Source organism: Hippocampus comes, unplaced genomic scaffold (genome assembly GCF_001891065.2).
Source record: "Hippocampus comes isolate QL1 unplaced genomic scaffold, H_comes_QL1_v1.1 scaffold85, whole genome shotgun sequence".
NCBI lineage: Eukaryota > Metazoa > Chordata > Actinopteri > Syngnathiformes > Syngnathidae > Hippocampus > Hippocampus comes.
In genome coordinates this window covers 4,418,075-4,432,228 of record NW_017805540.1, presented here as the reverse complement: position 1 = coordinate 4,432,228, position 14,154 = coordinate 4,418,075, and the positions used below count along the sequence as shown (strand labels likewise).

The 14,154-nt window shown below is 42.9% G+C and overlaps 3 protein-coding genes across 6 annotated transcripts; 1 reads left to right on the top strand and 2 right to left on the bottom strand.

The window, feature by feature from the left end:
* Nucleotides 1-391: 391 nt before the first annotated feature.
* LOC109521310 (jmjC domain-containing protein 4-like) lies at nucleotides 392-1,349 on the bottom strand. Its single transcript, XM_019879113.1, has 2 exons — nucleotides 1,154-1,349; nucleotides 392-886 (listed from the first exon to the last, which is right to left on the bottom strand). Exons 1-2 carry the CDS (start codon nucleotides 1,244-1,246, stop codon nucleotides 551-553), a joined length of 429 nt encoding a protein of 142 aa, XP_019734672.1. The 5' UTR covers nucleotides 1,247-1,349; the 3' UTR covers nucleotides 392-550.
* Nucleotides 1,350-1,391: 42 nt separating this feature from the next.
* Nucleotides 1,392-5,612, bottom strand: jmjd4 (jumonji domain containing 4). Its single transcript, XM_019879103.1, has 6 exons — nucleotides 5,035-5,612; nucleotides 4,771-4,936; nucleotides 3,791-3,916; nucleotides 3,227-3,494; nucleotides 2,059-2,205; nucleotides 1,392-1,791 (listed from the first exon to the last, which is right to left on the bottom strand). The coding sequence occupies exons 1-6, from the start codon at nucleotides 5,285-5,287 to the stop codon at nucleotides 1,456-1,458; spliced, it is 1,296 nt and encodes a 431-aa protein (XP_019734662.1). The 5' UTR covers nucleotides 5,288-5,612; the 3' UTR covers nucleotides 1,392-1,455.
* Nucleotides 5,200-12,827, top strand: snap47 (synaptosome associated protein 47). 4 transcript variants are annotated; one of them, XM_019879108.1, is made up of 6 exons: nucleotides 5,200-5,269; nucleotides 6,734-7,213; nucleotides 8,576-9,072; nucleotides 9,461-9,466; nucleotides 10,884-11,002; nucleotides 12,174-12,609. In XM_019879108.1, the coding sequence occupies exons 2-6, from the start codon at nucleotides 6,879-6,881 to the stop codon at nucleotides 12,318-12,320; spliced, it is 1,104 nt and encodes a 367-aa protein (XP_019734667.1). In that variant the 5' UTR covers nucleotides 5,200-5,269; nucleotides 6,734-6,878; the 3' UTR covers nucleotides 12,321-12,609. The 4 variants fall into 4 exon arrangements, with proteins under 4 accessions (XP_019734667.1, XP_019734666.1, XP_019734664.1 ...); XM_019879105.1 differs by lacking the exon at nucleotides 5,200-5,269 and adding an exon at nucleotides 12,718-12,827 and having other exon boundaries at nucleotides 5,967-7,213; nucleotides 12,174-12,359; XM_019879104.1 differs by lacking the exon at nucleotides 5,200-5,269 and having other exon boundaries at nucleotides 5,967-7,213.
* Nucleotides 12,828-14,154: the final 1,327 nt, after the last annotated feature.

The window sequence follows — 14,154 nt, the reverse complement described above, 5'->3', positions numbered from 1 at the left end:
GACAAGAACGTCAATGTTAGACTGGTCAAAAGCAATTTTTAAAATCAGACGGCTGTCTGCATCTCTAAACATATTTTTGACGCTGATTTGAAAAAATGTCTTGACTTTTTTTTCCCGGAACACCAGATTTTTTTAGATATTTTCATTTTTTTGTATTTGACCTATAAAAGCTTGCGCAGTACAGATTTTACCATGTGTTGTAATTTATGGCCATGTTCATAGAATTTCACCTGTTGCTGAACCTGACCCTTAATACATGAATATATTACTAAATGTATCACTATTGTCATTAAATTTCTAATATTCTAATGAAAGCCTGATATTCTTCAGAAAAAAATTCACCGACTGAGATCTGATTTTTGTAAAAATTTGTTGACCGGTGTTATTAAAACACAGAGGAACGGTTTCTATTTGTAGAAAAAATAAAAACAAATTAAATTTCATGAACTGTCATGCCAATTGTCCAACTGTAAATATTTTCTCAGCTAAAGTTAACGGATTCATACGAGAAAAAACGTCTGCCCTTTGCAACCCCATTTCACTCGACCTCTCAGTCTTGATAAAGAAGATGCTGCCCTCTGGTGGACTGTATGGTGTCCCGAATTTGCTGCAACAACGTTTCCGGCTGCACGACGGACGCCGAGTGGTCCAGCCTCTTGAAATCGTCGTTACACAGCAGGAGCTCCAGGATGTGGGCCACCCGTTGCAAGTCGAAGGCAGCGTGGCAAGGCCCGAGGGTGACGAGCGCCTCGGAAAGGTGGCGCGGATAGTCGGTGGCGTCTCCGGAGCTGCGAGCGTTCAAGAAAGTCATGCGGTTGTCCGCCACGATTTTGAGGAACGACGCAAACTCCTTATAGTCGATGCCTGAGCAGGCCTTCATGATGACCTGGAAGTGGAAGTTCAAAGCATCAGAATGAGCAGAACTCACGTGGCTTCGGATGACCCCAGCAAGTGTTTTGCTTCTTTTTTAGCCTCTTATAATGTTGTTCTTTGTCAAGCGTGATAACCACCAGCTACATTGCAGTTTATAATTGACGCTCCTCCAAACATTTTTTGTGGGTGTTTACAGTATACTGTAATGCCTTGCATGTGGGAAAGGAGAGCCACATTCCCAGATGTACTTTTCAGCGGTTTATTGAATGCTGCTGGGTACCTGACAGTGCTGATGCCATGAATCCATGGTGTTTCTCCACTCGTCAATCTCTTTCTGCACCGAAGACAGCTCGTTCTGCAGGAACTGCCACATGATGTCCACATTGCAGCCATTCAGCCAGTTGTGATTGATGGAAATGGTGTCCTCCTACAAGAAAGTGTCAGGACCATTTTTACATTAGCAGCCTTGATGGCGCAAGCCTATGATTAAAAGTTAAAGGAGACACCATGTGCTCAGCTAAAGTTAACGGATTCATACGAGAAAAAACGTCTGCCCTTTGCAACCCCATTTCACTCGACCTCTCAGTCTTGATAAAGAAGATGCTGCCCTCTGGTGGACTGTATGGTGTCCCGAATTTGCTGCAACAACGTTTCCGGCTGCACGACGGACGCCGAGTGGTCCAGCCTCTTGAAATCGTCGTTACACAGCAGGAGCTCCAGGATGTGGGCCACCCGTTGCAAGTCGAAGGCAGCGTGGCAAGGCCCGAGGGTGACGAGCGCCTCGGAAAGGTGGCGCGGATAGTCGGTGGCGTCTCCGGAGCTGCGAGCGTTCAAGAAAGTCATGCGGTTGTCCGCCACGATTTTGAGGAACGACGCAAACTCCTTATAGTCGATGCCTGAGCAGGCCTTCATGATGACCTGGAAGTGGAAGTTCAAAGCATCAGAATGAGCAGAACTCACGTGGCTTCGGATGACCCCAGCAAGTGTTTTGCTTCTTTTTTAGCCTCTTATAATGTTGTTCTTTGTCAAGCGTGATAACCACCAGCTACATTGCAGTTTATAATTGACGCTCCTCCAAACATTTTTTGTGGGTGTTTACAGTATACTGTAATGCCTTGCATGTGGGAAAGGAGAGCCACATTCCCAGATGTACTTTTCAGCGGTTTATTGAATGCTGCTGGGTACCTGACAGTGCTGATGCCATGAATCCATGGTGTTTCTCCACTCGTCAATCTCTTTCTGCACCGAAGACAGCTCGTTCTGCAGGAACTGCCACATGATGTCCACATTGCAGCCATTCAGCCAGTTGTGATTGATGGAAATGGTGTCCTCCTACAAGAAAGTGTCAGGACCATTTTTACATTAGCAGCCTTGATGGCGCAAGCCTATGATTAAAAGTTAAAGGAGACACCATGTGCTTTTTTTCCCCCTATCATTTAAAACCAATATTCTCAGGTGTCTTAACCAGGGGTGTAGTGGGCGTGGTACGCGGGGGGTACGCCGTCCACCCACTTCTCCCGACGCCACATTCAATTTTTATTTCAGTTTTAGCCCCGCACTAAAATGACAGAGAAAAAGCAGAAAAACACTGATTTTTATTTTCGGAAAGAGAAAGACGTCTCCGGTATCCAGACACCCAATTCAGAGACTTTGTGTGATAAAGTTGAGAAACCAGTCAGCGCCAACACCGAAGTCACTTCGTCAACTAATGCTAGCCATGGTGATGCTAGCACGGAGGTGGCGGGGAGCTGCAGTAGCTCACCCATTCGCGATTTGGAGTGAAGACATGTGGAAGAGAAAGAAGGAGGCCTATCCCTGGATCGATGATAAGGACGGGAAACTCGGCTGCAAGGTGTGCTCGTCCATTAGTGATGAGTTCTAATGCGAGTTATGCTCAATAACGTTGGCCTGTGATTATTTTGGAGTCATAAAACATTAAATTTAACGTTAGTTCAACTGGTGTTGTAGCCTATGATTGATGTTCTGTATGTATATATAGAACATCCCAGAATCGCGTGCACCCACTTAAAAAATCCCCACTACACCACTGGTCTTAACAATATGTCTGTGACGCTTATGTAAAAATAACCTATGGGCCCAGGACTAGAGCAATCAATACACCCTCTTTTTCAAACCTTGCTGAAATTCACCACTTTCCCTATCCCATATACTGCTGTGCCAACAGCGAGTACGGATTTCAGTACTGCAATAGCTAGGGCTCGAATGATATGGATTTTTAAATTTTTTTTAGGCCAAGGCCAATTGCCTGACATCCAATCATTTGTATGCAAACAATCAAAAAGTACATTTGACAGAATACATCATCTATTAGAACCCCTTGATTTGAACATACCAGATTATAAACCTGATGGTGCCATCCGCTGGGCACAAAAATAATTTCACCAGCCTCCTGGATGATCTCAAGAGGCTGGCAGGCTTCCTGGGAGCGCGGGAAAAGGCTCCCATCGTGAAGCTCGGCCGACGTGACATCATAGGGGAGGTTGCCATGCATGTCTCTCAAGAACTCCTCCTGGCCAGGAGGATACAGCAGCCACTTCTTCCTGCCGCAGATGTTGGCCGACCAACTGTACGAGCGGAAAACATCAGCGTGGAATGGAGTCCTGTGGGCAATTGCGGCAATAATGTTGAGCTAATCTAGCACTTAAGAGGCAAAAAAAAAAAAAAAAAAGAAATATAACTAAAGGAATATATTTGGCAAAAAAAAAAGTCAACTGTAAAATCTGGGTTTTAATCACTTATTTTATATAACGCAATTATATGTACAATTAATTACAGTAATTAGCATCCACTCTGTACAATCTCTTATGTCACTTGCAAGTAAAGACAACTCACGCTGAATACGAATGGAAAAATTCATCAGTAGTCATTCATTCAATTTCATCACCAAAATCCTTACCATGATCCTTTGGGCCCCATGTAGACAAAGCGGTAGTCATCCACTTCAAGTGCGTCCCAGTATTCATTCAGCCAGTCAGAGGTAAAGAACATGGGGGTGGTGTAAACGTGATGCTCCGGAAAGTCCCTGTGGCGATCCAAAGATAATATCATTACACATACAGTTTTGTTTTTTACACTTTTAGCATAAAATATACAAATCCAATATCAATTGTATTTGTTTTTCAAAGGTCAGTGTAAGTGTACAACCCATGTTTTTTTTTTCACAAAACAAAAATAATTTAAATAATATACACATCAAAAATTAAGTAATAAACCTTATAGGCCATTCAATATATTTACAAAATTATTTTTTATGAAATGAATTTTAAAGATTCCATACCATACACATAAAAAAGAGCTATAGTTAGTGTTTATTAACCCTTTGAATGTTAGTGTGTTTACATAACTTCATGTTTGTTAAATTAAAAACAGTTTGTATGTTGTATGTCACTATGGCCTATTCTCACATTCCACACACTTGCATGTTAAGTTTATTGAAGACGTAGTCAGAGGTGTCCAAACTTTTTCTTCTGAGGGTTGCACACAGAAAAGCAGAAAGATCCAAGGGCCACTTTTTGACTTTAATTTATCAAACCACAATCAGAATCATCTTTATTGGGAAAGTATGTAAAAGAACACACAAGGAATGTGTCTTATTTTTTTGTTTTTAACTGCATTGCAGGCGATGTCGAAAGTTATAAATTAGTACATGCCGCGAGCTGCCATAAGATGAACAGTGGGCCACAGTTTGGACACCACTGTTCCAAATTGTGTGAATGTGAGTGTGAAAGTTTGTTAACATGTGCCCTGCGATCTACTGGCAGCAAGTCCAGGGTGTACCCCACCTCGTGTCCAAAGTCAACTGGAATAGCCTCCAGATAGAAGACGTCTGGCTGTTGTTACATGCTTGTATTTCATATGTAGTGCAGTGTATTGTACCTGGACATATGCCAATCTTTCAAATAGAGACATCCTTTAGGGGATGAATGTCCATTCTGGATGTGCTCCTTCCAGTAGTGGATGAATTCTTTAAAAGGCATCACTTGCTTTGGGTTTGCATTGTATTCTTTTGCGTTGCAGTTGGCTACAGGAACGGGAGTTTCCCCTGAGAGAGAAAAAACAAAAAACAAACAAATAATTGTTTGAAATAATAAAGTGTTTGCAAGGGGAAGTTTGTACCATTAAAAAATATATGTATTTTACCAAATTCTTGCAGCAGCTTCTGGAAATGAGGCTTTCCCTCCTCAGTCACCCATTGTTTCCTACACTTCCACTCCTCAGTAAATCCCTTGGAAAAGACGCACGGGTGATTGGGAAGCAGGTACCTTTTGAAGAATTTGGAGTAAGACAAATCCTTGTCGATGTAGTCGACGAAATGCGACGAGCAGAACTGGTCGTAGGACTGCCGAGGGATTTTGACCAGACTGCAACAGTTGCGGTAAGCATCCCTGTCCATGATGATGCGAACATGGAGTTAAATCGAGAAATAATTAAAAAAAAGAAAGGAAATACTCGTTTGGTTTTACATTTTAAGAGAACGAGTCCGAGAATTTTTCCGCAGTGGTGACATTATTTCGGAGATACAATTTTGGAGCGCCCTAGCAAAAAGAAAAAAAAATCCACTCCGGTACATTTACTTCACCACGCCCTTAATGATATTCTTACAACGCTAAAAATTGTGATTCAAAATTTTTATTTCATAATTCATAAGGAAACCCCTGTGTCTTTGCTAGCAGATTTTATTTGTCCAAAAGCATTGTCGCAGTGGACAATTCTCTCAGAGGACTTTCAAGTCGGACAGTAAACATTGAAACATCATTTACCATGAGGTGACTTCCGTGATGATGCACTCATGCCGCCAAACAACACGAAACACTTGCCTAACTATCTACATTACTGCAGGAATATTAGTAAATTAAGGTGAAAATATTTTATCGGGTTTAACTGACACGAGGGCAACGCAGTAAATGATTCTAATGTTGTCTAAAACAACTGTAGCAATTGGATACGCAATCGAACAGTAAATACTGCAACACATCATCGGTGACGCCACATCCGTTATAACAAGACGCCGTTAAACAACACGAAATCTTAATCTAATACTTGTTGTACTGTCATTTGGTTGTTTTTCAGCGGTGCGTGTTGAGGAAGATTGAATCGACTCGACGGTGACGCTGTCAAATATTGAACTTAAAACATTGACTTGAATCTAGATCAATCGGTCCCCTGACTCGGCCAGAGGACTTTCAAATCGGACAATTATAAACTCAACTTTGACAGGGCCTGTACGTCACTCCCTTGACAACCTGCGACGCAAAACGACAATTGTGTGGAAAATGCGTTTGTTCTGAGTGCTAACATTATTAACAAATAGGTGTTGATTGTATCTCAGACGCCGTATTATTTCAATGGTAAAACAGCGTCTGTAAAAGCAAACACAAGGTAAGCAGTTTTCGAGTTGGATCAGCCACAGTGAGCATCACCCGTGACGTCATCAAGCGATTAAACACGCAGTGAAACGACGCTAAGTTTTTTTATTAATTCTGATTGATCTGGGAGGAAATTATCAAGAGAATGTTAACTTCTTGAAAGTGCCAAGTTGACTTGAAGTTGAAGCGATCAACAATTAAAATCTAGTCTAGGTCATTTCAACGGTCTTGAACGTCGAACACAACACACCGCAACACCGCATTCGTGACGTCACTTCCATGATAAACAGGCAGCCAAATGAGTCGAAACGTTTGGTAGTACTGTACTTCCATGATCAGTATTATTTTTAAGAAAGAGACGGGTTTCAACCAGTTGAGCTCAGAAAACGAAGCAGCGTCGTGCGCATGTGAGCGGCAAGACGGAAAGCTCGGTCATCAACTCTTAAAATGAGCCTTGACGCTCCCATCCACAGCTGGCCCGGCTCCTACTACCTCACCTCGAACAAGAGGTGGGAGAATGGCACGTTGTCCCTGAGTAGAAGCGCGGTGCGTTTCGTCTCGAACCAAACCAAGGAGACCCTCGCCAGTTTCCGCCTCTCCCGCATCACGGAGATTAAAATGGAATCGTCCAGCCTCATCTTCAGCACCCTGACGGTGCTGGAGGAGGGCAACGTCAAGCACTGGTTTGGCTCCCTCAAGCCCAACCGGGTGGTGGTGTACAACGTGATGGAGCATTTCTGGAGAGAGCGCCTGCTCTCCCCCACCGGTTCCGAGGGCAGGAGTGGGGTCCCTGGCAGTGAGCCCTCCAAGGGCCGAGAGCTCATCAACCTCGTCGCCGGGGCCCAGAGACGACTGGAGGACACCGGGAGGGTCCTCAGCTACCAGGGGGAGCAGTTTGACAGCATGATGCAAGGCCTGGAGAAGATGGACTCGGACCTGGGAGTAGCAGATAAGTACGACTTTCTTTTTCTATTGTCCAAGTGTAAACACTAGTTAACCACCTGAACAGTACTTATTGCAACCGATGAGTTCTTCTCACCTTCTTCTAGAGGTAAGAACGGGCCGCCCGACCCGACCCGAAAGCCCTAAAATGTCAATCATTGGTTCGGGTTCGGGTCGGGTCGGGCTTCTCTCTCGCTGACTTTTTTATTTTTTAATAAATAAAAATTTTGACGGACACTAGGACCATGCTTCTCACCCGGCCAGCAGGCATACAGTAGGGGGCGTGTTTATGTGAATGGCTACCAAAAATACTCACAAATAAAATATGAAATGTCGGGTTTGCTTCGGGCTCAGGCCTGCAAATCAAGCTAAGTGATCGGGCTCGGGCCGGGTCGGGCTTTAATACCCTCGGGCCCGGTCGGGTCGTGCTCGATTTTTTAGGACAGATCTTATCTCTACCCTCTTCCCTCTTGACAGCAACTGTCAAGAAGGAAAAGGAGTTTAGTTATTCCGATTCATAGTCATATTCCATTTTGTCTAGACCTTGGTGGAGCAGCATGTGGTTTATCATTTGAGGTAATTTTTGCACTACACTGTTCCAAGTGGCCATAAATGTGTTTGACTGATTTGTACAAGTGTGACAGCGAGCTGGAAGATGGCGTATACTGCATTAAAATGTACTTGTGCTCGCTACAATCTGTCCTCGTTGTTATTAATTAACACTTGACTTGGTGAAGCAGCATGTGGCTCATTATACTAGGTTACTTTGCTTTTATACTGCACCCAATTCAAGTAACAGTTGTATGATTATGACCACAAGGCAGCTCTTTTAAATGTGTCAACAGCAGCCGCACTAGGCGGAAGATTTTTGCATCTGTTATGTTAATTTTCTCCTTTTTCTTTCAAGGAGTAAACAAAAAAAATGGTGAAGTAGCATGTGGCTTACCACTTGTGGTTATTTTACCTGTACTGTTCTGTTCCAAGTAATCATGAGCAATTGTATATTTGTGATCATGAGGCGTAAGAGTAAAGACTGTACAGAGCAGATTCATGAAATTCATGAAACTGCTCTGTACAGTCTTTCCTCTTTCTTGCAAGGAATTCACACCAAGGACTTGGTGAAGCAGCATGTAGCTCATCACCCGAGATTATTTTTTATGCTCGTTCCAAGTCACTGTAAACAATTGTCTGTTTGTGGTCATGAGTGGGAGTGTTACAGCGGCTACTGTGTTGGGCAGAAGACCTGGTCTACTGCATGCCAAGCATCCGCTGTACATTTCTTGCAAGAAATTAATGTGGAAATATTACTCGCAAAACTGTGCACAGTAGATTGCATTCTGTGCTGAACAATTTTTCCTCATTTTATCTTGCAGACTTTTATCAGAGCTGGAGTCTCCTTCCTGGTGGCCTTTCAGTAAACTTCCATGGAAGATTCAGCAGGAAGCCAAGGCGGAGGATGTAGCTCGGGCTGCCGTCGCCGCATCCAAAGAGTCTGGCCGGAGCAAAGTGATTGCCAGCATCCCGGCCGTGGTGTCCAAGGACGGCGACTGCGACCTGAAGCCTGGCTGCCTGCTAATACTGCCGTCTTCACTGGAGGTGCGCGACGCCGCCTGCCGTCTGCTGCACCGTTTTGAACGCGGCGAGGTGGACGAGATCAGAGTGCACAGCCCGTACGAGATCACGGTGAGGCAGCGCTTCATCGGCAGGCCTGACGTCCGCTGCCGGCTGCTGTCGGCCAAGATGCCGGAGGCGCTAGCCGTGCTGGAGATGCAGTACAAGAAGAAGGTGGAGTTCGCCGTAGAGTACGCCGCTTTCCGGGCCACGCCTGTTTCATCACCTGGTGACGCACAAGCAGCCATTTTGCATGACGGTAAAGTATGAAATAGAAAGCATTTTTTCACAGATTACTGTTTATTAAGCAATAGTTGTTGTTTATTTGGTATAGTTTAGTCATTAAAAAAAAAACACCTAAACAACAAACAATTAACTATCTGATCGGATGGCCATGACATTTGGGGTCCCTCAAGGGTCAGTCTTGGACCCTTTTGTTCAGTCTGTTTAATTATGTTACCCTTGGGTCAAATGCTTCAGGATGCCAATGTTGGCTATTATGGCTATGCAGGTGACACACAGCAAAACGTATATTTAACCATTTCTCCAAATGACAGCAGTTCAATTGATCTGTTATATAGCTGCCAAAATCAAATTACCGACGAGATGGGCCAACATTTCCTTCAGCTAAACAAAATAAAACTGAGGTTTGCTTTTCAATATCTTCGTTTTGCTTCGCCTCCAAATGTCTTTCGCCGTTTGGCCGTGTGAAGCAAATTGAGTTGCCCTGAAATGTGCTGTATAAGTTAAGTTGGCATGCCTTGCTTTTATGGAAGACAACAGAACTCAATGAAGAATGACATTTGAGAGGCTGAAATTTGAGGATTTTGGACAATTTTAAAATAAATAACGGCTCTAAACGATTACTCATTTGCTGAAGCAGTTTTCATTTCATTTGATAATCGGTTAGTTGTTAGCATTTCCTCAAATAGTGGTTGTCTCCTACAGTGGTTTATACTGTTTGGTCCCAGTGGCCCTTGTACATACCATCCTGTAGACTTGGGCCTCCTGTCTCCTTATCTTAAGTCAACAGTCTCAAACTTGGGCCTTAAATCGGACAGTGATTTCAAACTTGACCGGCAAATTGGTGCCGTTGTTAAATCCAGCTTCTTTCACCTTAGACAGCTGGCCAAAGTAAAACCTCTCCTCTCTCATGAACACTTTGAGACAGTAATTCATGCCTTTGTCACATCCCGGCTCGATTACTGCAATGCCCTTTACTTTGGAGTCAGCCAGTCCTCCATTAACCATCTCCAGCTGGTCCAGAATGCTGCTGCTCACCTCTTGACCGGTATTCGTAAGAGGGAGCACATAACTCCTACTCTGGCATCCCTTCACTGGCTCCCCATACATTTAGAGTTATTTTCAAGATCCTCTTATTTGTTTTCAAATCTCTAAATGACCTCGCGCCACCTTACCTCTCTGAGCTAATCCGCCCTACGGCAAGACTCCTCGCTGCCCATCTTCAAAACCCGCCTCAAAACTCACATGTATTCTTTGGCATTTGACTCAGCATGACTTAGATTTGTTCTTGGTTTTGCTGTTCGGTGCTTTCTACCGTCTTTATTACCGATTTGCTTTCCTGTTTGTTGTATATGTTAAATTGCTCCATGTACAGCACTTTGTATGCAGCGATGGCTGTTTGAAAGTGCTCTCCAAATACAGTTGAGTTGAGAGTTGAGTGGTTCTCAAACTGGGGTCCCCAGACGCCTGGCATTTAGGTCAGTATTTATATAATCAGCTTTTTATCCCCTTATGTATTTTTCTCTCTCTCTCTCTCTCTCTCTCTCTCTCTCTCTCTCTCTCTCTCTCTCTCTCTCTCTCTCTCTCTCTCTCTCTCTCTCTCTCTCTATGCTGTACAAACTGGCTTCAGTGCCATCTGTCTACTTGAGAAATCAAGAGCACAAGCTTTGGCCTCCCTTTCAGTCAATTCCACAGTTTGACCACTTAGTGGCAGTATAGCTTTATCCATAAACCACAGCACACATTTGGAGAGCCCATCTGCTTCTCTCATGACACAAACACGGGCACTTGTGTAACTCTCCGCTTGCCCCCCCCCCCCCCCCCCCTTACATGGGTGCCATGAGATGGAGGTCCCCATGGAGGTCCCGGCGGGGGAGCTGTCCCAGTTGCAGGTGCACGTCCTCCAGCCCGCCATGAGCCAGGCCGAAGCACAGGAGCTCAAGCAGGTGACCAGCACGTGGAGCCTTTGCAGCAAAAATCACCATACAGTGAAACTCCTCTACAGTGAAACTCCTCTACAACGAAATCATGTTTGCGGCAAGAAATTTTTCACAACAGGGGACTTTTACTGTAGCAAATTTTATCTCAGATGTAAACACACACACACACACACACACACACACACACACACACAACTTAGGTGTGTACTCTTTATTTTTATTCCAATACGTAGTAGAGGAGTTTCACTGTACAATGAAACCTACATGGGCGAAAATACCCCCTAGTGTGAAAAAATGTTCATGCAAAAAAGCCATTCCCACTTTTCTGCTCCCCCTACGACGAAAAGTCCCCCTGTTCCGTGATACGAAATCTTTTTCTCTGCTCTTGCCTCGCAACGAGATCCACTACAAGGAAAACAAGCCGACCGCAAAAGTCTAATCCAACTCAGCATGCCACAGCGACCTCTACTGCTTTGTTCGGAAACGGCAACGGCAACCACCTCATTGGTTTACACATGCGCAGTAGTCCAGGAAGTATTTGTTATTGTTAGTTTCAGACGCAGCACAAACGTTGCATTGCTAAAATGGCTACGAAACGAAACTTTGCAGACCAAGGAGTTAAGAAAAGAAAAGTATTCACGCTTGAAGACAGGATAAAAGTAATAAAAATGAAAGATGGATGAAGCAATGTAAAAGACATTTTGCAAGAAATTGATGTAAATGAAAGTGAATGCTGACCCTAAATTTCGCAACTTCTTTCCCGTTTTTTTCCTTTCTACACTGGCTATATGAAGTGTCAAATAAGTGTATGCTCATATTTATGCACTACGTATTGGAATAAAAATAAAGAATACACACATACTTTGTGTGTGTGTGTGTGTGTGTGTGTGTGTGTGTGTGTGTGTGTGTGTTTACATCTGAGATAAAATTTGCTACAGTGAAAAGCCCCGTTGTGAAAAATTTCTTGCTGCAAACATGATTTCGTTGTAGAGGAGTTTCACTGTATTGTTAGAGTGATGCCTCTGTTATGGTGTCAGTCATAACCAGGCTTATTATAGTTTTGGAATGTTAATTATAGTTACTTTTTATTTCATTTTGAGAAGTGTTTTTTAAATTTTGTTTAGTTCAGAGTGGGTTTTTTTGTTAGGTTTTATTAGATTTTGTGTGTGCACTGCAGATGCTGCTTCAACTGAAGAGCCTGGCCCTGGAGGCAGAGACAGAGCTGGAACGTCAGGATGAAGCGCTCACCGTCCTGACCAACTCCGCCGATCAAGCCTCCATGACCATCGGGAAGCACACTTGCCGCATTAAGAAACTGCTCTAAATGCCGAGTCAGGACGGATGGAGCTTCAACGCTCATGAGGTGCGTGCGGTAGGGCACTTCCAGAGACTTGAAAGATTCCCAAGGACCTGTTAGCACTTTACATTTGTTTCCTTTTACAAATGGACCTCTGTATTTATTCATTGGTGTTTTCTATGAGCCTTTACAGCACAGGTGTCAAACTCAAAAGCCCGGGGCCCAGATTCGGCAGGCCACATCATTTTATGTCGCCCGCAAAGGCAAATCATATTTGTGGAGTTCATGTTTCTTGATAAAATATCAAAATTGCAAATTGTCTTAACTATTCATTACGTTGATATATTACATGCTTTTTTTTTTTTTTTTTTTTTTTCCTTTAAAATAAATGGAGTCATAATTGAACAAATCTGTGATTGCCCAGCAACTATTTCCAGGTGTTTCCCGCCTATGTCCCGAGGATGGCTGGGATGGGCTCCAGCACACCCGCGACCCGTGTGGGATGAAGCAGTTCAGTTAATGGATAATTGAAAAAAGAAAATAATAACATTCATTAAACTTCTATTTGAAGTGAAGTCGCTTGGACGGGTCAAACCAGTCACAAACCTGTCTGTCGCTCTCTCACCCTCTTCGACGTTTAGCAAGGAGGCCTCCTCATATCAGGTAAGGCAGATGTATTTAGGAGTATCTTTCAGCTTGCCTCTCCCTCCAATATATAAAATCAAAACCACCATTCTGCGGCTGCCTGTAGGGGAGCTGAGCGCAGGGGAGGAGAAATGTGTGCGTGTGTGTGTGTGTTTTCGTGCCTGCAGCTCTACACTGAGACAAATTAAATATATATATATATATATACACACTTTACTGGTTTTTCATTTCAGAACTAGTTATTCATCAATTTGCCGTGTATACAACATGTGCTAATAATATGTGGCGATCAATACATTGATATGTTTTCACACAACTTCACAGGTATGGCGGCCCTCTGAGGGAAAACATGAATACCATGTGGCCATGGCAAAAATGAGTTTGACATCCCTGCTTTACAGTCACCATCTCTAAGCTTTATTTTATGTTTGTCCAAATTTGCGGTGGATCAAACATTATTAACATGATTATTTATTTCACAAATGATAATTTTCAGATGGTCTTAAACTCAAACAAAAATACAGTGACTTTCTGTATTTTAGCATAATAGTTACTATTATGCTAGAAGTAAATAATTGTAAGTAAATAGATGTGTCTGTTTATTTTTTTGTCTACTTTTCTGTATTTTTATTATCTTAATATTAGAAACATTTGTGTTTGTTTATTGTTAAGGATAATGTGATGTAATCATGAGGGTAATCTTAAAATAACACAACATTGAAAATACAGAAAAGGTCATTCATAGTCAATATCGTCATAATCATTCTCATGTTATTTTTATTATTTTGTCTTTGAGGTCACACTGGCGAGAGATGAGTTTACTGTAAAGCTAAACACTTGGATTAAAAATACTATTTTAGTATCCTGTGGGTTTTTTTTTTTTTTTTTTTTGGTTCTAGTACAGCAGCAATATAATTTATTGTGTAAAGTGGGGTTGGGGACTGTATGACCCTTGGGACGCTTTGTAAATGAGCATTTGCTTGAGATGCACAAGCTCAAACCGTTAATCCTTGATGCACAATACGCACTCACACAAGGAGACAAAGAGCATGCTGCATTGAAACATAACATTCTTCTCCTTTACAGTCATGTATGTGTGTAAAAAGGTGACATCTGCACCATGTGTTGCATAGAAGAAGACAATTTCCTTATTAAGATGAGAAAAGTTGGACTGACAGTCATAATGTTGTCTGTCATCATTGTGAGTGTGTCTTAT

Bases quoted from the DNA above. Each gene is read 5' to 3' on its own strand.
- LOC109521310 (XM_019879113.1), bottom strand. From the start codon at position 1,246: ATGTGGCAGTTCCTGCAGAACGAGCTGTCTTCGGTGCAGAAAGAGATT. The intron at 887-1,153 runs GTACCCAGCAGC...TTCCACTTCCAG, and splicing joins CATGGCATCAGCACTGTCAG to GTCATCATGAAGGCCTGCTC.
- jmjd4 (XM_019879103.1), bottom strand. From the start codon at position 5,287: ATGGACAGGGATGCTTACCGCAACTGTTGCAGTCTGGTCAAAATCCCT. The intron at 3,495-3,790 runs GTAAGGATTTTG...AATTGCCCACAG, and splicing joins ATGGGGCCCAAAGGATCATG to GACTCCATTCCACGCTGATG. The intron at 2,206-3,226 runs GTATGTTCAAAT...ACTTTCTTGTAG, and splicing joins ACCATCAGGTTTATAATCTG to GAGGACACCATTTCCATCAA.
- snap47 (XM_019879105.1), top strand. From the start codon at position 6,708: ATGAGCCTTGACGCTCCCATCCACAGCTGGCCCGGCTCCTACTACCTC. The intron at 7,214-8,575 runs GTACGACTTTCT...TTTATCTTGCAG, and splicing joins GACCTGGGAGTAGCAGATAA to ACTTTTATCAGAGCTGGAGT. The intron at 11,003-12,173 runs GTGACCAGCACG...TGTGCACTGCAG, and splicing joins AAGCACAGGAGCTCAAGCAG to ATGCTGCTTCAACTGAAGAG.